General features: G+C 39.8%; 1 protein-coding gene and 1 long non-coding RNA gene across 2 annotated transcripts in view; both read left to right on the top strand.

Moving 5' to 3' along the window:
• Positions 1-36: 36 nt before the first annotated feature.
• Positions 37-2,823, top strand: mycb (MYC proto-oncogene, bHLH transcription factor b). Its single transcript, XM_057334043.1, has 3 exons — positions 37-730; positions 1,101-1,758; positions 1,915-2,823. Exons 2-3 carry the CDS (start codon positions 1,110-1,112, stop codon positions 2,445-2,447), a joined length of 1,182 nt encoding a protein of 393 aa, XP_057190026.1. The 5' UTR covers positions 37-730; positions 1,101-1,109; the 3' UTR covers positions 2,448-2,823.
• A 1,028-nt stretch (positions 2,824-3,851) lies between these two features.
• The window catches only part of LOC130554419 (uncharacterized), a 50,647-nt gene continuing 30,079 nt past the window's right edge, over positions 3,852-24,419 (top strand). The window contains exons 1-2 of the long non-coding RNA XR_008962979.1: positions 3,852-4,152; positions 22,195-22,310. This is a non-coding gene — a long non-coding RNA (uncharacterized LOC130554419). The remainder of the gene's footprint in view (positions 4,153-22,194; positions 22,311-24,419) is intronic.

Here is a 24,419-nt window from a genome sequence, read left to right as displayed (position 1 = left end):
ATAAGATGCTCAAATGCTCACACATAATATTCAATATTTGAGCAAAATCTTTTGGATTATATGGTCAGAAATTATTAATTCAAATAATTCAAAATGTTAACTGTTTAAATTTGTTTGCCCAAATTACATTTGAGATGTTTATGGTTTAATGTCAACTTTCCAAGTCTGACACAAACTATTTAAATTTACTGACAGCTGTGGAAGCACCTTGTAAAATGTGTAAATAAGAGGCGTTGCGTACCGCTGAACTCAGTGTGCAGTGTTTTTATCATAGCTCCGCCCCCCGCTGTACAAGCCATCTTTGATCACTCCGCCTTGAAAAATAGTACCACGTATAACACGTTTTTATTCAACAAAGACGCCATTTCATCACATTTATTCATTACCGCCCATATTACCATAAAGTCATGTGTTAATAGAATTGCAAAAAGAAAACATTTGTCTTATGTACATCTTACTACGCCACGAACATTTGGCGGGAAAGGCGCAAGAATATCTAGAGTAAGGGGAGAGAAAAAAACAATCCGTAGTATTAAAACCCGCGGGAGCAGCTGTTGGAAACCCTGCAGTAAATGACAAGCAGGCGCGAGGCTTTAACGCAGCCGCTCGAGTGTGCGAGACCAGACGCCGGTGCGACCCACTCCCACTTTGGACTTTACTTTCACTTGATAGTTCGCACACTGACATTTTAACTGTGTTGTCAGTTTTCATTCTTTATCACCAGGGCTAGGTAAGTTCCTCTGAATTACGTTTTTGATTATTTTTTTTCGTTTTTGAGAATTATCCACGTCAGGCTTTTGGGTTGATAAATAAATAAATAATGGTTTTGACGGATCTTAACTAATGTTAGATTGTACAACAAATGAATTGGGTAAAATGTGATTGGTTAAATCGGTATACGTTGACAAGTTTTAATCAAATAATCATTGCCGATCTTCTTTCGTGTACCTTAACCCAGTCTTGTCGCACTTACGTTAACCATTATCTCAACAACTTGCCAACAAAACTTAAGTTCCAGCTGAAGAAAACTTAGTTTTTGCCTAAGATGTGCGGTGTCATCGTTTAAAAGGCGAGAGAGTAACCATGCTTCTTCTCCACAGGCACTCACCATGCCGCTGAATTCAAGTATGGCGAGTAAAAATTACGATTACGACTACGATTCCTACCAGCCCTATTTCTATTTCGACAACGAGGATGAGGATTTTTATACCCAACAGCACGGCCAACCCCCGGCTCCCAGTGAGGATATATGGAAGAAATTTGAATTGCTTCCCACACCCCCGCTCTCCCCCAGCCGGCGACCGTCTCTGTCGGACCCGTTCCCCTCCACTGCCGACCAGCTGGAGATAGTTTCAGAATTTCTCGGGGACGACGTGGTCAACCACAGTTTCATTTGCGATGCGGACTACTCCCAATCTTTCCTAAAGTCTATTATCATTCAGGATTGCATGTGGAGCGGCTTCTCAGCCGCAGCCAAACTAGAGAAGGTGGTGTCGGAAAGATTAGCGTCGCTCCAGGCATCGAGGAAAGACTCTTCCAGGAATGACTCTACGGGTAGCTGTGAGTCCAATCCAAACGTCGGCTACCTTCAGGACATGGGCGCTTCTGCCTCGCAGTGCATTGACCCTTCAGTAGTATTTCCCTTTCCATTGACTGACAGCTCAAAAAGCTGCAGTCAACCCACACCGGCTTCCACGACACTGCCGTTGGATACACCTCCAAATAGTGGGAGCAGCAGCAGTAGTGACAGTGATTCCGGTGAGTACTATTATTTTAAATGTATGGCTCGTTGTGGTTAAAGCACTAATTCTGTGGTGTCAGTAAGGAAAAACTCCCCTCAGCCAGTTATGTTACGAGAGGTTTAAAGTGGCCACGAGTGTTAAGCTTATCCGTTGTTTCTCATTCCCTAAACAGATGACGAGGAAGAGGAGGAAATCGACGTCGTGACCGTGGAAAAGAGAAAGTCTGCGAGGAAGTCCGAGTCGAACACGACGCATCAAAGCCCCGTCGTCCTCAAACGGTGTCACGTTAATGTTCACCAGCATAATTACGCCGCCCACCCATCCACGCGAAACGAGCAGCCCGCGGTCAAAAGGATTAGATTCGAGAGCAGCAGCAGCAGCCGGGTGCTTAAACAAATTAGCCATAACCGAAAATGCACGAGTCCCAGGACTTCGGACTCGGAGGATAACGATAAGCGGAGGACTCATAACGTGCTCGAACGGCAGCGGCGGAACGAGCTCAAGCAGAGCTTCTTCGCGCTGAGAGACGAAATTCCCGACGTAGCCAACAACGAGAAGGCTGCCAAAGTGGTGATACTTAAAAAGGCAACGGAATGCATCATTAGCATGCAAGAAGACGAACAGAAACTCTTCTCGTTGAAGGAGCGCTTGAGGAGAAAATGTGAACTTTTAAAACAGAGACTCGAGCAGCTGAGCAGTTCTTAAGTTGTTTGGACTGTTATTTATGGACCGCACTTGTTTTAAGCAGTTGAGATCTTTGTATGGTTATGGTGTTCAATACCAAGATCTGGAGGGCGTGGCTCGTAATGACAGCACCTGAACGTTGCAGCACTCTGATGTTGATTTATACAATTACACTGCCTCAATTGAACGTTATAATGGAGGTTTATTTGTATTTAATTTTATTTTTTAGTAATGCAACGGTCTGCGGTTCCACTTACTGTTGGCCTTAACTTAAACGTTTTCGTTTTTTGTAAGTTTTGTACATGTTGCACATATGTATTCAAGATGTTGTTGATTTCTGAATTATAAAATGCGTTTCCCTATAAATTGTGTTTGGATGATCGTGTCTTTTCAGTCTTACTCTGTGCTTTTGCATCTGTTATGACCCATTTTCCTCAGCCATCAGTTAGGCAATTTAAGGAGACGCAGTAATGCACAATTGGATACACGGTTTTATAATGGATTTGGCATATGTTCAATGCCTTACGATTTGTAAGGCACTTATATTTAGATGACTAATGCAGAAGTCTATCCTTCATAGGCATGAAAGTCATTTACATGCTTTACATAAGGCACTTGGACTGAATCACACACACATCTAATGTAATATATTATCACATCTTGCAGGACTTTCAGCAGTTTTAAGTTGGAGGGATGCACTTTCTCTTACAAGAACGACTAATGCAATCTCAAGTGTCGACCAATACTAACTGATTTACAAGATTCCTGCCATTTAAAGCTGCCTTTTTCCCCCTATATATTAGCAGTGCATAAGTCACTTTGATTTTGAAGCATGCAGGAATATTTAGGGAGGCCGGCTTGGTCTTGTGGATTGGTGTAGAAGGAACAGGTAGACACTAGACCGCATGCATCCACCATTCAGAATTTTGGGGTTTCGTGTATTAAAGCGCCGAGACCCTATGTACTACTGTTACTTGTTCATTTAATAGGAAGTCAGGACACTTGTGGAATCATCCCTAGTAAGGAAGTAATCACAAAGATTTGATGTGTGCCTTTTCTCGTTTGCACGATGATAAAAAAAGCCTGTTAAATACATAAAACATGCAATAAAACTTCAATTGTGTCAGCCATCTTCAAAATAAACATCATACCCCTGTGCAGCATAAATGTCCAACGGGAAATGCTGTGTGGCCTTAAACATTTAGTAATTCAATAAGTTTTACTATGAGTTCACACCCATGGATACTTGTGTCTCACAATTTCAAGAAAATACACTAGGAATGTAGGAGTACTGTAATAACCAACCATGGATTTAAGTAGCAGTGAAAAATCGAGAAAAACATTTAATTGTGAAATGTATTATTGGTGTGTGTGTGTGTGTGTGTGTGTGTGTGTGTGTGTGTGTGTGTGTGTTAGTGTTAGTGTTAAACACTCTGTCATTAACAATCACGATGAACATGATAATAAAACTGAATAAACACGACAGAGTTACGCACCCGATTAAAAGTTAATTCATCATTTTTGTGCGGTAATGGATGAAGTTGCGCGGTGACGTCAAGCCCCTGATCTGACTATGCGGAGCGCTGCTGCTGCTGCTGAGAGCACATGGAGGAGAGAGCACGAGCACTTAGCAGCTTTGCTAATGGAGCCTTACTCGCTAAATATAAAGAAACCAAGAGAATTTACACCTAGAAAGTGGACGGATTTGTTTGAGGCGTCCAAAATGGTAAGATTCTTTTCCGTTTAAGATATATCCAGGAGTTGTGCAAGAAAACCTTAGCTTTAGCATAACAATGTGCTCAGCCTGCTGCTACAGGTGCAAGGATTTCATTCCGCGGTCAGTATTGTTCTTCACAGTTTTTTTTAATAATATCAAGGTATAATTGCGCAGAGAACCGTGATTTTATTCCTGTGCAGTGATTTGTTGTTCTGATTTATTCCTATTCATTGTGTGTCTGATTTTGTTTACAAGTAACGTTATTTGTTTTATGTTAACATGTTGGCTCATACAGGTTTTTATGTTACATAAACATTCAGTTTCAAGTTTATAGTTGTCTGGTCTTTAAGGATTGGATATGTAGGCTAGTACAGGCTGTGTGTACTTTTGTATGTGATGCAAGAAATATGGCTGTCACTCAACACAGTTCATGGGCTTTGCCAAAAGTTCTTTTATAACTTTGTCAGGCATCTAGGTCCATTGATAATTTTAGGATTCATTCGACATACCCTTGAACAACTTTGTGAGACTCTTTTCCAGGGAAGTTGAATGAAAAGTTCACCAAGAATAAAAATCCTGTCATCATTTATTCACCCACGTGTTGTGCAAAAATGATATTTTGAGAAATGTTTGAGTGGTTTTGTGTCCAAGCAATGAAAGTAAATTGGAGCCAGTGCTGTTTGGGTGCCAGCATTCTTCAAAATATCTTCTTTTGTGTTGTGCAAAAGAAAAAAGTCATACGGGTTTGGAATGACCTCAGGGTTAAGGAATAAAATAATTAGCTATGTCTGTATTCCCTTTACAGTGTCTTCATTTGTAAGTTGTGTTGACAGAGTTTATAAATAATTTCCCAGGGCACTATCATTGGACTTAGGACGATCCTGTAAGAGATTTGTGACCCATAGGACGTCACTGCGACATCAAGTCTCACGGCCCTTGTGATGTCACCCTGCAGGTTCACTGACAAGTCTGTCTCATGCAGGAATAGCGTCCCTAAACTATGCTCTCCTGTGCAAATCTGTTCTATCCCCTAAACATGTCCCATGAGAGCAGACCCAACTCAATTTCACTCTGTTAGGTTGTGGTAGAACTGTCACTATGATTTATTATGGCCAGGCTTGTTACTCTGAGCCCCTTTTTCAATGCAACTGAAATGTTGAGTTTGGATTTGATACCTACAGGATGTCTTGTGGTAAAGGGGGTCACCTGTGCTGACCTGAGGTCCGGTGGACGACCATGTTAATGAGAAGGTCCAAATAGGACAGCACCCTTAAGACCATTGACACGCCATACAGTATGTCTCTCATAAAAAGCTACTGCTGACTTCTTTATTTATTGGTCATGAAGCATGGATTCAGATGCACCTTGGGAGATGTAGCAGCTGGTGGAGCAGACAGAAGTGATTGCTGCAGCAACATGGCTGTATTAGTTTGGATTAGATGAGCACGAATGTGGAAATTAATATGTCGGATGGCACTTTGTTTAAGTTAATGATCCAGAAACAGAGCTGGCAGGTTCAACTCCCATATGTGACACAAGTTAGTGCTCACTGTTTGGTTCAGGGTATCACATTTCCACCTGATCACATTATATTGACTCCGTTATGCGTGTCAGCAGAGTTGAACAATATGTGAATGTTATTGTGATGTATAATCAGCCTGATCTGATTGGTCAGATGGTCTAGTCTGCTGTGATTGGTCTACTGCGTACAGCGTCGCAGTGTCGTAGACGGGCACTACAATCCGACCCAGAACTTAAATTAGTACGACAGACGACTCGAGTCGTTCGCGTGATTCAGAATCGACTCCTTTTTTATACTCCTTTGTTATTCGTTCACTTTCAGCTTTACAACTTGTCACACAGCAACATTACACACTGCATGAAATGTAGTTTTAAGGACATTGTAATAGTTTATCTTTAAGAGACCATTCCAAATTTTCATTTAAGCAACATTTCTAAATGTATTGTGGCCGTTCCAGCCCAGTGTCTGTTGAATTTCAACAAATTAAAAACCACAGGAGTGACAGAAAGTAATTCAAAAGCAATGTGAAAGAATGACAGCGAAATCACATAAAAAAATTTGTACAAATATTACTGTTGTATTGCTTAAAAGTGAATATGAACTTGTTTTCTTTGCAGCATTTGAGGCCTGAAAAAATACAGAGCATCTTTTCTGTTAATTTGACCTGTTTCTCTGTTTTTCATATTCTGCAAAAAAAATAAATAATTTGATTTAATAATTGGTAGAAATATTGATAGTAGTTCCAGGGCTTTACGGTAACTTATTTTTTTAGGAGCACTTTTGCTCCTTAATTGAATAATTTAAGAGCACAGTCAAAAATTTAGGCGCACAGACAATTGAAGTTAAAAAAAACCCATTAATTTGGCACTGTATAGCATGCGAAAGCATGATAAACTAAGCTTATTGGTTACTATTGATTATACCAAGGTGGCTGGTGTGAGATGTTTTTCAGGAAGCACACACATATAAAGTAGTTCCAGATCTGTCAACCACATTACAGTTTAATATCACTGCGCCAAGTTTATCTGAATAAACTTAATTTACTAGGGGTGTAACGATACTTCGTATTATGATATTTCGCGATGAAAAAATGTTACGATGCGCATTGTAGAGAGATGGGGATATTTTACGATATGTTTAATTCTATTCATTCAGCGCGTCCCGTGTGCTTATCTCACATATACAGTAGAGAGAGAAGCACAAGACACAATCTGTGTCTCCAAGTGGTTTACAAAGCGTCATATTTTCCTTCACAATCGCCGTTAAAACACAGCAAACTTGAAGCGTGACTGCAGGCGAGTCACCCCGAAACCTACAGAATACAGACGAACAGAAACATATGTCTAATTAATAACATTTGATTTAAGATTTACAAACGATGAAATCAAACTGCACATTAGTCTCGTGTGAACTTTTTGTATTGCCTTGGTTACAGCCAGCTCTCAACTGCAACAAAAGAGGGAGATCAGGCGCAGCACTTTAATAAATTGTTTTACCTCGTTGGGAATGTTTATCATATATAGTGGGCGGTCCGTCCGTTCCCAAACTGTCATTTGGGGAAAGTCACTTGGCTGTTGCGGTGCATTACACTTAAAAACAGTATTCCTATGTCTCAAAATATCATGTGTTTATTGGTTTACTCGTTTTTGTGCTTGGACACTGGATGCACAAGCAAGCGCCGCGAGCGCGGATGATGCACACATTTCATACTGGCCGCGTTTCTGGAGTCGCGGCTCTCTGGCTTTGGCAAATATAACATATAATATTTTTATCTATTAAAATTACTTGATGGAAAACTGACCTAACCCCATTTGTAAACTGGAGAGCTTGTTGCATAGCACACCTCTGTGATTTCATTAGGGCTGCAACTATCGATTATTTTGATAATCGATTAGTTGGGCTTTTTCGATTAATCGGATAAAATGTAATTGCATCTTTTGCTTATAATAAGTAAATCAGATATGGGAAAAGTATACACAACTGAACTCATTAGCCTTCTCCCAAAATGTTGTGAATGTCTCCATAATTAATACACCTGGTGAGTTGATTCAGGTGTGTCATATTAGAAGCAACTGACAATAGTCTCTCCCAAACGTGGGAGCGAGGGGAGGGTTGGCCAAGGAAATCATTTTTTTGTGCCATGAAAAGTGAGATATTTGTCATTCAAATGTAGTGAAGTACAGTAAAAAGTAAACAGAAAAAGTAATACTTAAGTACAAATACTCAAAAAGTGTACTTAAGTACAGTACTCAAGTAAATGTACTTCGTTACCCACCTCTGAATTAAATAAACCACCAAATCGGGGTATTTAGCCTATTATGTACTTTGCAAAGTGCAAACGCCACAAATTGGGTTTTACTAATATAATCTTTAATTTTGTCATTTAAAACACCTCCCCCCTTTAAACTTTAAAACTGCGCAGCTTGAAGAGATGCATGCAAAATACGTGTGACTTTAAAACTGCGCACCTCGTGCTGCACGGAGAGACGCATGCACCGAGAGACACGTCTGACTTTAAAACAGCACAACTTGTGCCGCACGGAGAGACGCATCCACTGAGAGACACGTGTGACTTTAAAACTGCGTACCTCGCGCTGCACGGAGAGACACGTCTGACTTTAAAACAGCACAACTTGTGCCGCACGGAGAGACGCATCCACGGAGAGACACGTGTGACTTTAAAACTGCGTCACTCGTGCTGCATGGAGAGACACGTGTGACTTTAAAACTGCGTCACTCGTGCTGCATGGAGAGACACGTGTGACTTTAAAACTGCGCACCTCGCGCTGCACGGAGAGACAAACTTGTGACTTTTAAACTGCGCATCTCGCGCAGCAGGGAGAGACGCATCCACGGAGAGACACGTCTGACTTTAAAACTGCGCATCTCGCGTTGCACGAAGAGACGTGATTTCATTATCGATTATTATCGATTTTATCGATTAGTTGTTGCAGCCCTAGATTTCATAACTGTTTTTTCTGAGTTTTTTCTTCCTGAGCATCAGGTTAAATTGGTCGCTTAACCACAGTCTGAACTCTTCTTTCATTTCCATGACCAGACAGCATGTGTTTGCCTCAATAACAAAGCCCAGTGAGATCTCTATCTAAACTTTTCATGCCCCTGCGGAGTGACTGAGTTGTAATTGCCTGTTGCGGTGGTTTTTGCTGTAGAGCCAGTCTCGGCTGCTCTTTGAAACGATGAGTGCGAGGTTGACATGGTGCTAATGTCAGTGAGTCTCATCCTGTGCTTTCTCGCTGGGGGTCAGCGGGGACACTGGCAGCCTCCCAGATACTGAGAGAACCGGCACAGCTCTATCTTTTGCTCTGTGCTAGTGCAGCATGCAGTGGCTTTTTAGGGATTGATATGAAACTCAATCTTTGGTAGCAGGAGGCTTCCAGAAGAGGCTGCAGTATTCAGCCAAGTTCTCAGCTGTTATGCGTTACATGGTTTGTGAAACTTGTCAGAGACCCAAGCTGGCCTGTCCTGTTGCCAGATGTTATAGGCCTTGTGAAAGAAGTTGCCTATTTCGAAAAACCCTGACTCTCTTCTCCCCAAGTGAAAAAGTTCACAAAATAGAGCACTAAACATTTAAGTGTATATTAAACACATACTGTATATTTTGTACTTAATACACACAAAATTAAACTGAAGTACTTTTTTAAATCAACCTAAGATCTCATTGTGCTGTTCTAATACTCAATGAAGAGCAGCACCAAAGAAGATTATATTTTTAGGATAGTAAATACAAACGTAATGTGTTAAAATTAGAGTACTAAGTATTCTTTGAAGTGTACTCAGTGTAATCAAATTAAGTGTATTTTAGTGCATTTTTATTGCCTCTGCTCTCCTCCTGACTGCACAATACTGAGGTAACTTGCTAAATAATGTGATACTTCGATAATGCAAATCTGTTCTGTTATATTTTATTATTTTAAGTAAGGTATAATTTACAGGCAGCCGGTTGTTATCGCAGAAATAAGCCCCGGCAGTGATTTCACACTGGAGGGGCTTATTTCGCGATAACAGCCTGCTGCTTGTACATTATCTTGCTTATTACATGGCTAATGCCACATAAGGAAAAAACTGGACATGAAATGTGAATTAGAAATATTTTATTAGCTCATTTTTACTGAATGCAGACCTTCCGCGAGGAAAAGATGTTTACTTTCCGCCGTGTAATAAAAACGAATAATGTAACCATTCATGTATCGTATTTTCTAGGAAAATAAATAAATCATTAAAACTTCTGAAAGTGGACAGTCATGTGTTATTGTTGCATAATATAAGTGCATAATATTGCAATATGCACCGTTTCAGTAAATTCTGCATCCCTAGCTCAAGTCATATAGAAAAATAAATTTCTTATGCGTTTCCAGACTTACGCTATTGGTTGAGCCAGAAATGGACATGTTCAACTTAGGGCTGGGCGCTATATATCGCGATTCACGTTAATTATACATGTCTAAATCGATTCTGAAATCGATTCTATGTTTTATGCACAGCTCGTCCGTGAACTACGGCTGTTTGATCAGTAGGAAGTACTGCTCGTCTGCTCGATCTAAAATCACTACGAGATTGAGTCGTTTGTAACTAGGGTTGGGAATCGTTTCAATTTTATCGATTCCAATTCCAATTCCGATTCTGCTTATCGATTTCGATTCTTATCGATTCCCAGTTTCGATTCCACAGTTGAAGTAAAACATTCAGATATCAACCTGTATGGTCATTTAGCCTGCTTATTGACTTGTTTGCAAAATATATTTATATATTTATGAGCACCGTTTTGTGTATATTTACACATAGAGACACACCTTTTCTGATTTATTACAATTTGTATTGTCATAGTTGAACTACATCATGGTTAAACTGCAGTTACTATAATGCAACTATGGTTAATTTGTGATTCCTTTGCTTTAATGCAAATTCTATAGCTAAACTATGCTTACTATAGTAAAAAATATCGATAATTTTCATAAGGGCTTTTATTGAGATATCAGCAGATCATGCAACGCATGTACTTTTCTGAAAATATGCACACAGGAATTGATAAGAGGAATTCAAATTTTAATCTCAAGTATCCGATTCCTATTCCTTTCGATTCCGATCCGAATCCTAGCCTTTCGATTCCGATTCCAAATTGGAATTGATTTTCGATTCCCAACCCTATTTGTAACGTGTATTTGATAAATAAACTTTAAATCAACTTTAAATATAAATCAACTTTATTATCATGAAAATACCTGAAAAGGTTTGAAGAACAGCGATAGAATATGACCACAGGCATTTCCTGGAACTAATTGCTCTTCTTCGGTTTTCTATATTCGGAGTTTCTTCGCAAGAGCGCCCTCTGGCTTTCGGATGTTGCGGCATTTAACCGTAAGTCATTGAGAAACTGAGAGCATAAGAATCGTACGATATATCGCCTTAGCCTTTACAGCTTTTTTGACAGGACAGAAAGAAACATTATGGGATAAGTGAGATGGGAACAGGAGCCAAAACTTGAGCTTGAGTCACTCGCATGTCCGCAGACAGTCCACTGAACCGCCAGCATCGACCGCTCGCACAATTTTAAGAGCACAGCATACTCTTGTACTATAGCTGTAATAGGAGACAGTACTTTAACATTGCACGTTAAGATTTTTTGTATTCGTTGTATAATACTTCAATAAGTTGTCCCAGCTTTTGATGAGGACAGGAACATATCAGATGGCACATATCTTCTAGCCTTTAATGGATCACATAGCAGTGCCTCAAGTGCAGGTTCTCCCGTCATGGCTGATTAAAACAGTAGCTGTGGTGAAGTGAGCGGCCTTCCCTTTCATGTTATGGGGATGAGTGGTTGAGGACTCATTGACTAGAACTCTTCTGCACAAGCCCTGCGTGTCCCCAGGGAGGCTTGAATTGCTCCGGCCGGCCCCTGTGTAAAGGAGAAGAGATAGCCGGCCATCTGGAGAATATGATACCATCACCACTGGTTCCTGCCATTTAAAGTGCCTCATCATCCCCCACCAAAATGTCTCGCTTGGGCTTGAAACATTTTCAATGGCAAGTTAGACATCAGCTGTTCACATTTTATAATATTAGTATTTTAATTTTAGTATTTATTAGTATTTTCATACCTGACCAAAGTGTAGAATGTAAGAGTTTTGTGATTTGCCCTCTGTGTGTAATATGTATATGCGCACGTTGAGTGTCGTAAGTTGGGTATTAGAGGGTTATCGTGTTCTTCTGCGCACACACACGATGTATAGAAATATTGCAGCCAAACACAATGAATAATTCAACCTGGCGCATGATGAACGCTTATTGGATGAACACAAGTCACATATTGTGAAACTTAATATTGAAAAATCAATTTCTATGTATGTAATCATCTGAGATTGTTCAATGTTCTCAGATATCGTAAGTGATGAATTTCCATTATATTAACCAATAAATGATACCACGGAAATGAAGATTAAAATGCAATAAAATATTTATGCAATAAATATTGAACTACTTTAGGTTGCATTGTTGTGTTTTCAGCGTTACGAAAGTCTATTAAATGACATTTCTTTTAATATTTAATTTGAAGCTATTGGGATTACATTTCCATTGCACGTAGTCACAAGGTGGACATTGTGAAATGAAAGAATGTGCCCGGGCTTGATTTACAGAGATGTCGTGTTATGAAAGGAGGAATGGTTTAAAAGGTGTTAGTTTAACTGGCAGGGGGCTCTCCAGAACAGATGGGACAGTAGTTGGAGATGTCAAGTTGTGCTATGGCTGTATTGATGCCCTCTTGAGTCCCACGATGTAATGGTGTGGAGCAGATGCCTGCATAGATATTGGTGTAGGAAAAGAGCCAAATGAAGAATGTTCTTGGCAGCCAAAGGTCAAGAGCTTGTAGTGAGAGAGAACAGGCCATGAGTGGCCCTGATTTGCAGACACTGATGAGTTCTTCTGTAGTGTTTAAAGCTGCAGTCCTTAACTTTGACCTCTTTGTTGCCATCTCAGTTTGAAACACAAAATGTCAGTTATATGCAGAGTTATTTTCTTTACGTGGGTTGTGCTTTGGCACTGCTGCTCTGCGCGGATGAATCCGAGCTCTGTGCTGAATGACTGACTGCACACACCGCATCAGATCACATCTGTACATCAACGTGATAGTAAAATGTGACCGTGTCTACACCAGATACAACGTGAAACGTTTAAAAACATCACTTATATAGAATCAATTGTTACGTTTGATATCGCGTCGCACCTGATGTAGACAAAAACTCTATAAAAAATTAATTAAAAAAAAAAGGAAAATACCGCCTACCTTACGTCCTACAAGTAATATATCTGAAACATGTCCTCTGAACACATACAATATCTGCCGCTTTTGTTCTGACTACATGAAACAAAGACTTTTAAATAATAATCACAATAGTGACGTCTTACCTGTTAATGCAATCCTTCAGATGTCAGAGCCAACTCTCAAAATCCCTGTCGATTTTAGCTTTTGGTTTAGCACGAAGCTGTCACTTTAGCTCTCCAGAGCGCGAGGTTAAGGGATGGGCATTTTTGATCATATTTCATTTCGAGTACTGGACTGGTTTGAAAAACAAGTACTCGATTAATTGGGGGCAGGGTATTAGGCGGCGGGGCGAGGCGTGTCCCCCATACCATGGGGAGAATGAAAAGATTTTAATTACAACATACAAAAATTCATGTTAATAAAACTAAGATTGAGTAAATAATTAAATCGACACTGTTAGATTATTAAAAATTCACTATCAATGTTTTTGAAAATAAAGTAAACATTTAAAAGAAATCTCACCTGACATTTTGTGTCCAAATATACTGGTGCGGAGCAGGGTGAGCGTTTTTAATCCGTTCTTATGAACTTCAACGCACGTTCACGTGGCGCTCGCGGAGAAGAGGAATGCTGGCGCAACGCGAGCTCAGCTTCCATGGGAATGGATTGAAAACGCTTGCCCAGCCCCGCGAGCGGCGCGAACACAACACTAATGCTTTGTTCTCACCAAACGCAAATTAAGCGTTTGGCTCGAGTAAATTACATACAAAGTCAATGCATAGACGCGAACTGACGCAAATCGGGCGGCGCGTTTGAGGCGTTCTTCTGCACAAGTAGAAAATTTTCAACTCGAGCTATGAATTCGCGCAAAGCGAGTAATAAAGAGCGTGGAACGCGATTGCTCGCGTTCGGTGTGAACACCGTATAAGCCATTATAAACATAAATTCTGTGCCCACTGGATGCAGCGCAAAGAGACGCAACAAACGTCCAGTTTCATTTTGCTTTCGCCATGTTGCATCGCGCCGCTCGCGTGCGGTGTAACGATGCACAGAACATACTTTAACAAGTTGTTTAGTACAGGGGACTGTGTGCACGCCACCACTCTATGATGTCAAAGGATGTTGAGGCTACTGTCAGACCACCCGCTCCTATCTGAAGTACACCAAAGTTTCCGACCGGTAAAGATGCTTTCATTCGGAAATTTACTCCTGCGCTGCAGGTTCCGTGCTGTGTCTTTCTCGGACACTTTAAAATGCTCCACATTCTGCTGACCGGTTTGCTGCATTTATTAAGCGCGTTTGACTCTCTCTGCGCTGGTTGCTGCTTGATCGTATCACATGCCATGTTCGTTAAAATTTATTCTGCCACTTCACTTAATTTCGGTTGCTGTACATTCAGTGCATCCCTATTTATTATCATTTTTCTTTATTTTTTCAGTACAATAATGGAACAGTAGCAAACTTATCAAACTATGGAATAACTATGGGAATGGTTTTGACTGACAAAAAAAAGAAATCAATATGGTGTACAGGGTTTTTCCTGGCTCAAAATGAGGCGGCGGTGGTGCCATCCTGATCTTGTACACACACACGTAGGCCTACCGTACCTTTAAGTGGCTTAACCAAAGTGACTTTGACATTAAAAGTTATAATAAAATTAGATGAAAATTACAATTATTAAGTTATATAAAACATTACTTTTATTCAACCTAACAGACTTTTTTTTAATCAAATAAAGCTTTTTTATCATTTTCAACTAACTTTTCAGCCCGCAATAGACAACTGAATTAACCAGTCTTACTAAATGAGCAAAGCTCATTCACATCTTGCATTATCTGTGGTTCACTTTAAATGATTCAAGGATCTCTTATATTCGCTAGTGACTGAAAAGTTCAATAGTTTAAATGAATTGGTTCAAATGAGTCATTCGTGTGCGAGTCGTTCTGAACGCAATGTGCGTTCATACTGGCGAACTCGCTGTGTACAGTATACGCTGATTCAACGATCCAACTGCACAGCTAAAGACATTACAATGATGTACGTCATGTTAATTTAAGAAATTTCAAGAAATGAAACGTACTTGTATGCAAAACAAACAGCTGTCAAACACAGCTAGCTCTTGTTCTGCAACTCTTTTTAGCGCCTCAGTGTGCTGATAACGAAAACAGCGCCTCCACTGTGGCGTAATGTCGCAACTGCAGTTACAAATGACAGTCTTAAATGCACGCAGCATTTCTTGTGAAGACACCCGACATAATTTTGGCGAGTCTGAGGCGGCACGACATTTGACGGAGGCGGCTGCCTCCAATTCCTCTATGCAGGAAAAACCCTGGTGTATTTTAGCATATGTAAGTGACTGTTAACCCCAAAATGAAAGTTCTGTCATCATTTACTCACCTTTTTGTCATTTCAAACCTGTAAGATTTCTTTCCTCTGTAGAACACAAGAGAAGATTTTTTGAAGAATGTTGGTAACCAAACAATGGCGGTACCCATTAACTTTTATTGTATAGACACAAAATCATTTTTTCAGGCTATTCTAGCTACTGTGCATGTGCAGAAGTTTACAACACTTTGTGTAGGGATCCTCACTCATCAGTGAATCATCAGTATTTGTGTAATCAGTAAGATTGATGATTGTTTTTTTTTTACTAAAGGTAGGAGTTTTGTGCCGTGTTCCCTGTTTAGTTTTAGTAAAATAACTTCAAGTATATAATCTGTGATTAGAACTCTTTAAAGTTGATGTTATATCTTCATTTTTCTCTGTGATTAAGTGGGTTTGAAGTCATAGCATGCAAACACGAGTGTAATGAAACTGTTCTGTAAGGAATCCGTCCAAGCAGTGAATTCTGAATATTAGACTGCTGCTTAGAAAACAGGCGAACAGTCAGATTTTTTCCATCACTGAAAACTATTTTCCTAATTATTCCCCCTAATTATTTTCGAATGGCATTCATGATACCCTTAATTGAATATGAGTAGTGTGTGATGTTTCCTGTAAATGTGAGCATTACTCTGCTGTTTCAGGCACAGATTCAACCATAATGGTTTTATTCAATTTTGAGGCTTGAACAAAAGGAACCAGCTCTCTGTTCATTACCAGTGCCTTGAGGACTGGTTTAGCCTGACTGATTCTGGAGCGCTGCCTTACATAGACTTTTCCTCTCTATAGACTGACACAGATGAGTCAAAGAACAAACATAGTCATCAGTTATGGTGAAGTACTTCACTAATAAGGAAGCCTGTTTGGTGTGTTTTGATTTGTATTTTTCTAGGTGTTAGTTTGTTTTTCTTTGTGACTTGAAATTGTACTTCCTCTTCGCGATCTTATAGACAGATCAGGGAGTCCCCCTCCAGTAACCGAATCTCATGAGTCCATCGCATTTGAATTTAGGGTGGAGGTTGAATTTAGTCCTGTAAGTGGGTTCATGAATGTAATTCTTAAGCATAAAATAAAAGTACAAATGAGAAAATATGTGCTCGATAGCAAAAAAGCATTGCAGCTGACACTGATACTAGGTGGCTACGTACAGATGCCTAGTTCCAGGTATGGCATCCCCTTTCATATGTGAGGAGTGATTTGTGGAGCTATTGGTCTGTCGTGAGAAGATCATTTGGTCCTTCAGCCCATGTACAGTTTTGCAGGGCCAAACTGCCTTGCCTGTCCTATATTGCCTTTTCTTGGAAGCAGGACTTGAGGATTTCATCCATGCCAAGTCTTCTTGGAATCATGTTTTTTTATTCTTAGAGATGCTCTTGGGAGTCTTGTTTCAGCCACGCGTCACACATGTCCTTGCGGGATGTATCGCGCTTGAAAGTTCATCTCAACATCTACACAACTGACATTGCTGTTGTGTTGGCCAGTGGCCAGTGTTCTGCATTATGTCAAAGTTGAGCTGGATGTTTCTGTATTTAAACGGGAGGCTTTCCTCTTCGTAGTAGAGCTCTTGGAAGAAGATATTTTGAAATCGTCTTGTCTTTCAGCTAATAAATCCTTTGATGCAATTCTTATTACAGCCTCCTCGTAAACCACCTACTTGGAAAAAGAAGGCCCTTCAAGTATTGTAGAGTGAAAATTGATGTTGTAGTATTACTGATGAGCAGATGAAAATGAAATCTCATTGTGTCCAAAGCCGCGTCATGACACATTTGCATTCATTCTTACGTACTGGGATTAGGTGGAAATAAATGGCTGCTTCTCTCAACCCCACTTGCATATTTTTTCCTTTACATTCGTCATTGTTGTGTAGGGTGAAAATCCTGATCATGGGGCTATCTAACAATGAAGCCAATATTCTGTGGAAAGAGAAGAATCTTAAAGTTTGGCCCGACTCCACTGTTTTTCCAGTAAACGCTTCAGTTTTAAACGCTCTTTATACTTGTGACTGCTGGCAACCAAAAGATAATTGTGTAATCACTTTTGAATGTCTTAATAACAGGAAAATGTCAGGAGGTAGTCAATGTTTATTCCAGTAACTACAGTTTTGCACAATAGGCCCGTCACTAATACTAAGGACACTGCATAATGCCATAATCGGATGCAGGAAAGCATCACTTCCATGATTTATTTTGTCCTAACTAGTGTTCATTTCGTTAACGAAAATAATGACGAAAAATATTCGTCAACGACTATTTTCCCAGGACGAAGACGAGACTATGACGAGACGAAAAGGCCATTAAACGACAACTAAGACTATATCAGCACGCAATATCGTTGACGAAAAATGATGAGACTAAAATGTAGTTATAAAATAAAAACTTACCCAAAAACTCTTTTTAGTCTTCATCATAAAAAATAGAAGATAAATGTTACAGATTTTTGTGCAAGCCTCTGCTGTACGAGCGTTTATGTTTGCGGTCTCCAGATAACAGGAGTTCAGATCCCAAACAGGGATGAAAGGTTAAAAAATGATACGTTTTCTGCCAGTGGGCTTATTTTATGCAATCTGGCAACCACATGCAAATGCTCTCGCTGTGGAAGCGCCGTTGAGGATCTTAAATAAAAAAAACAAGGGTTTTGCGATCTCCAGCCGGTCTGTGTTCTCTCATGAGCTGCTCGAGCCGCGTTGATCTCCACTACATTGTTTGTTTGCGATTGTGGTTTCTGAATAAATGCATCCCACCTCGCGTAGGAATTTGCGGGAGAACTTAATGCAGAGGTTGGATGTCTATGAATCCTATGCACTTATAAAACCTCTGTGCACATGATTTTACATTCTATTTGTGCTTATTGGTCAAAAGATGCTTATAATGAAATATAAAAACAAATTTGTCAAACGACAACGATCACTGTGATTATAAGTTTTAGCAAAATAACAATTTTTATCTTTTTAACCATTATACAGAATGATGAAAATGTGACAAAGTTTGTATTGACTACACCAGACGAAAATGCATAGACATTTAGTCAACTAAACTTGACTAAACGAAAACAGGGCATGGATGACTAAATAAGATAAAAACTAAAAAGTACATTTGGCATGGGACTAAAACTAAGACTAAAATAAAAAATAGCTCTAGTCCTAACCAGCCACAATGTGAACTTGTCCAGTCTGTTACTTTTGTACATTTTCAGTATTTTCAATATTTCATTCTTGTCACATCGCCCCTAGTCTCGCGTAGCCAGACCTTCATACTGACATACTGAAGGTCTGGAACTTATCGCCGCTTTCTTTGGCCAAGGCCCGCCCAAGAGGCCATATGACTGACAGGTCAAGCAACCAATCACGTTTCGTTTTGTGCCGCGTCATGTTTATAGGCGTGGAAATGTCCCCGCAGTAACAGACCGGTGTAAATTCACGAACGTGTCAAAAGTTAATAGAAACAACAATGATTATAACTTTATGCCGTGAACCTCGCATACTTTTACGAATTAAGCGTTTAGTCGATCGTGATGAATTCTTATAGCAACCGATGTAAATACGACAGCTTACTTCTTAGATCAGATGGCTTCATGTTGTTTCCAGGCGGACCGTTAAAGAACGCGACACGCACGTCTCCCGGAAATCCTGTGAAATTCAACCAATCAGATGACGACTTCGAACGTGCCGAAGTGTTTCCAGAAAAGTGTGCCTTATGCATCAGACGTTCAGCCAACGGTCCGTGGTCTGAGGCTGAGACTACATCGCCCCTGGTTAGGACAAGCTGTAAGCCACGCTAAAGGCCACAGCACCATTTTGGCTAGTTAGATCTAAGATTAAGACATTCAGAAAGTCCACTTGTCCTGCACCGCCTGTCATGCTACGTTATATAATCTAATTGAAACCAGTTCGTTTTTAAAAATAGCTACAGGCCAAAAGTACAGAAGTGCCCTACAACCGGAGAAAAATAATAGCAGACTCCAGACTTAGTACTAACAGTTCTCCTGAGGGTCTTTGGAAATGGCTAAAAATAGATTTGCGTTTCTCATAGTTGTCCAGCCAGTTCAGAAGTTTCTGAAGTGTGCAAGTGTCATCTTCCCAGCCTGTATTGTCTCTTTGATTTCTGTTGATTGTGAATGAGCTGTCGTGCTCTGTCGGTTTGTCTTTCCCACCATGACACAGTGATTTACTAATTTACCCCTTCCGTCCAGCTGTGCCTCCTGCCCGCTCATGTTCCCTTTCTTTTGCTGAGTCACGGCGTGTATTTAAAGTGCTGCAGTGGTATAACGGGATTCGCTTACACTGCGTGGAAGAATGCACGGCAGTCGTGTTACGGGCGGAAGATCTAAAGCAGGACAAACGGTGCGGTTAACTGTGCGTACTCTTAATAGCATGTAGCAAAAACCCAAAAGCCCAAACTAGGACAGAGTTGAGAGGCCGGTGGTTTCTATTTTTGATCAGCAGTCTGTAATGTACACACTTAAGATGCCAGATGTCTTAATATATTCCTTCTGCTCTCAAGCCAGTCCATAGATCGGTTCTGTTTGTTGACCGAGCAGGGAGCTCGTGCATCCCCTGCCCTTTATTTTCCTTTTGTTTTTTTGTATTTCATTCACCATCTCTTTAAATTCACTTACGTTTTCATTCTTGGCCCGCTTTCTGGAAGACATTGCTGATGCCAAGCAGGGCGAGTGAGGGAGGAATGAAGTTATGCGGAGAGAAATGAGTAAATCGTTATAGTTTAATTGGATATCTCGTGTCTTCGGTAAATGAGAGTGCTTAAACAATCGGTGGGCTTGGAGATTCCAGCTCTTAGTGAAAAACTATGCCAGGTCCCAACCCAGAAGGCCTCTTGCCAGCGCGGCTTAACGCACGTTTACCGTAAACAGGCTGGAATTATGGCGTCTGTGTGAACAATGCACAGACTAAGCTGCCAAAACCTTTACCCTGTGTTTATGACCAAACCCACTTCAGAAGCGAGAGTCTGTATTGTGTAATAGCATGACTGGCTTTACAGATGAGTAATTATAGAATCACTTGAATTTTGTCAGTGAAACATGAAGAATGATTCGGATTGTTCTGGCGGTGTATTTGTCAGTAAGGGCAGTCTGGTCTGGGCGGTTGAAATTTAAGCCTAAAGTCCTGCCATGTCCAGTCTTTATGGGGGTATAATCTTGGGGGTTATTCCGTTCGTCATAAATTGTTGTATTTGATTTAAAGATACGTTTAGAGAGAAATTGACCCTTTGATGTAACCAGGTTGATGGAAATTAAAAAAGCTTCTTTGAACACATTTCTTGACACATTTTGGCATATCTTCATTGAGATCTGTATGACAGCTGACAGCTTTCTTCCCCACTTTATCAGCTCATCCCTCTATGGTAACATGTCTGTTTAATGTTTATTGTGCAGTACAGTGTTTGGATTTCCACATTTGTGTTTCTTGCAAAGTGTTATTGAAGATATGAGCAAACTCAAGGCCCAGATAAAATCTTCAAACTTTCCTTATAATGGAATTCTGTCTGATTTTGGAAAATTGTCAGATTTTTATCTGGTAAAATGAGTTTAGTGGGCACAGATTTCATGTGGGGAATGATAAAGGGTTGTTTCGCTATGTAAATTTACCATCATTGTAGGTTTCTGCGTTCCTTCGAAAACACTTGTCTGTATGCCACATAGAATTAAAGGGATAGTTCATCAATCAGTTACTGATTACAAACTACATGACAAAATTTGTAGTCCGTAATATAATCTCTTGGATTACACATTTTTGGTAACGTAATCTGAATACTTGTGGATTACATTTAGATTACTTTTAACTTCAATCTTATTTGATGTCACATTTATTGAAGCAGGATAATTTTTTACTATTTTAACAGATACAAAGAGGAAAGAATATATTTAATTCTTTATCACCAACAAGAGCCTCAATATCAGTACAGTAAAACGGACAAAATACTAACACTGTATAACTTGCTGTTAGTGTTTACTGATAGTAACACTGAATAGTTTACCCATGAGTGTCCTTAAAAATGAAATGGTGTCTATTAGGGGTGTGACAAGATCTTGTGCCACAAGATCTTGCGAGATTAAAGCGTGACAGGGTTTCTCGTCGAAATGAATGCATGATAGAGTTTGATGGTGAAATTAGTATTGAACATGCCCTGCCACTTTTAAATCATATTATAATTCATAAAAATAGACGTAAAATGACATTCACTAAAGCTGATTTTGTGGTTTTCAGCTGAATAAAATGAAAAAAATTCAAATTTCATCATTGAAGATTTCTTAAAAGTAGTGTAAAAATTCTGGAACACAGTATTGTGTCTCATCTCATCTCATCTCGTGGGGTAGTCTAAGTGTCTCGTCACACCCTTAGTGTCTATACTACACACACTATCCGTTACTATACATCCAGCCATCAAATGCTGAGTGCTACTCTATTTTGCATTTCTGTGTGTGATTCCAAACCCCTTTCCTCTCTTCCGGAAAAAAAACTCAAAGAATCACAAACATATATAAGTGATAGGTTATGAAAAAGTTCAAGGGGAAAAAAACTGAACTGTAAACAACTTGCATGCCATTCTGTGAATAATATGTAATAATGTAATCCATAGAAAAGTAACTGTACTCTGATTACGAGTAATTTAAAATGTAGTTTGCTCTACTTACAAGTACTTGATTTTTCGAATCTGATTACGTAATCCAGATTACATGTAATCCGTTACTACCCAGCTCTGTCAATGGGTTTGTATTTTTTAGTGCAGATGCAGATTTAAATGCAGATGTGTATAGAACATCCTGATGCTTATTAACGTATAATATGTGTGCATTGTATTATGGCTGTCTAAATATGATGACAACCTAAATATTACCCTATGTGTTCCAGAACGTTGAGCTGCGGCACTCATTCTACGGTTGGGCGATGTCTACCAAATTGGAATGGGACGATGGCTACAGTGAAACATCGCGATGGACGATGACATCGTCCTGCGGCGTTATAAAGTAAGGCGCGTCAGGCACGAGCTGCGCAGAGACACATCTTCTTTATACAGCACGAGCTTTATACAGCGCGAGCTGGGCAGTTGTAAATTCAGACGCGTGTCATCTGTACAGCACGAGCTTCACAGTTATAAATTGAGGCTAGATTGTATTATTATTCTGATGTTATATTCAATAAAAGAGTTGTTGTTGAGAGGGGGAGAGGAGCTTAACGTTTTTGATTAAAGATTACAAGTGCTAATGAATTAATAAAACTAATGGTGTGCACGGATAAATCATTTATAAAGTAATAACGCCCAATCACTGCAACACTGTGTAAAACACTTTTCCTGTTTGATTGCATGGTGATTTAAAAAATTTTTTTAGGGATGCTTGATAAATTATCGGCCATATCGGTATCGGCCGATAAATGGTCGTTTTTAATGTTAATAAAATGTAGGCCTATATATTATAGCCGATAAATGATTAATAATTTCCTCTGGTTGAACCACTTCAGCTACACGCTGCTCACACTTCAAATCCTGTACAGTACTGTCTTTCTGTCATGATCATTCACTTACTGCTTTAAGCAAAACATTGTTCATGTAGTATGTAGATATTTATGAATGTGTAAATAATAGAAACAAAAGCAAGTAGTTTGAAGCCAACTGCTGTCTGAATGCTTTCTGTCTTGAGACCTGTTAGACTTGTGGCTGTTGACAACACCTTTCTGGGTTGCTCTAGAAGAACATCTTTAATTTGTTTATTAAATAAACATTATAGCAGAAAAGTTAAAGAATCTTTAGTTAGTGTAAAGTAGGCTTGGTACATGATTTTCAGGGGGGAAAAAAGACTTTTCAGCCTCAGAAAATGTTATATTACTATTTAGATTACTATTAACATATCGGTTATCGGCTTCCGATGTTCAAGAATTATCGGTTATCGTTATTGCCCAAAATTTACATATCGGGGCATCCCTATTTTTTTATTCTGATTGTTATTAATTCATATAATGACTATTATTGAACATCAAAATGGTAAATGTGTTCACTAAAATCGTGATGTGAAATTTTCACACCGTTGCATCTCTACAATTATTAACCTCCGATGAATTCTGTGTATGAATGTATGTCCAGTGTATTTTTTTTTTTGTCCGAACTTTATACAAGGATTGCCATGCTCTCCTGCAAGTTGACATTGAGAACCATTTAAATTAGTTTCAGTGTCTTTCATACGCCCTACAGTATGCTTCAGTTTCTTAGACATTGATTTCATTGACAGCCCTAAGCTTTAAAACCGTTTTTTTCGTGTTGCTCAGCGGGTAGAGCAACTAGTTTAGCATGGCAACAACAATACAAATGACATGGGTTTGATTCACAGAAAACACATGGAGTGATTAAATATATCACAAGTTGCATTGTAAGCAACGTTGGATAAAGCGTCTGCCAAATGCCCAAACAAAGGTAGCCCTAAATGAACCTAGGATTCATTTGTTCAGCATGGTCTGCTCGACTATTTAACACAAAACCACTGATATAAGACCAGCTGACAGAGGAAAGGTTTTGCGACGGAAGCGTGGGTAATTGAGTTTCCTTCCACTCCGAGCTGTTTATAAAGAGCTTTTTCTCGTTCATTTTTTGAAAGACTTCTGTGTGGATTCGCGAGACGCAGCGAAACAGAGGCGTGATTGTATAGGGAAAGGTTCGAGCGTCCTTTCTCTGCTTATGCCAGCTAAGATGAATATTAGTGTCCAGGAGCCAACACACATCGAGTCTGTTTATATAAACTCTCTGTTCTCCTTCTGTTCTCTCTCTGTTCTCTTGCTGACTCGCACACTGAGTCTATTCATACGAGCCCTCACACATACACACAGACGATATTTATGCGATCTCTCTCACACTTATGGCGCGCACGCTTTTTTTAGATGCGTGTCTGCTGCATCAGGGAACCAAAGGTTTGGAGGTGTGGACGTGAGTGTGTGCGATTTCAGTTGACTGCGATTGAGTTTCATGAGTGAAAGGCCAGCGGTCGGCTGCAGGGCCCTATAGTTCAGCTGCAGTGATATGTCAATGGCGATCTGTCAGATCGGACCCTTCCTCTCCGCACCAGCGCCATGTCTGCCCTCCCTGCCAC

The sequence above is a fragment of the Triplophysa rosa genome, linkage group LG5 (genome assembly GCF_024868665.1).
Source record: "Triplophysa rosa linkage group LG5, Trosa_1v2, whole genome shotgun sequence".
Classification (NCBI taxonomy): Eukaryota; Metazoa; Chordata; class Actinopteri; order Cypriniformes; family Nemacheilidae; genus Triplophysa; species Triplophysa rosa.
This window is presented reverse-complemented; position numbering and strand designations above follow the sequence as displayed.

Bases quoted from the DNA above. Each gene is read 5' to 3' on its own strand.
- mycb (XM_057334043.1), top strand. From the start codon at position 1,110: ATGCCGCTGAATTCAAGTATGGCGAGTAAAAATTACGATTACGACTAC. The intron at 1,759-1,914 runs GTGAGTACTATT...TTCCCTAAACAG, and splicing joins CAGTAGTGACAGTGATTCCG to ATGACGAGGAAGAGGAGGAA.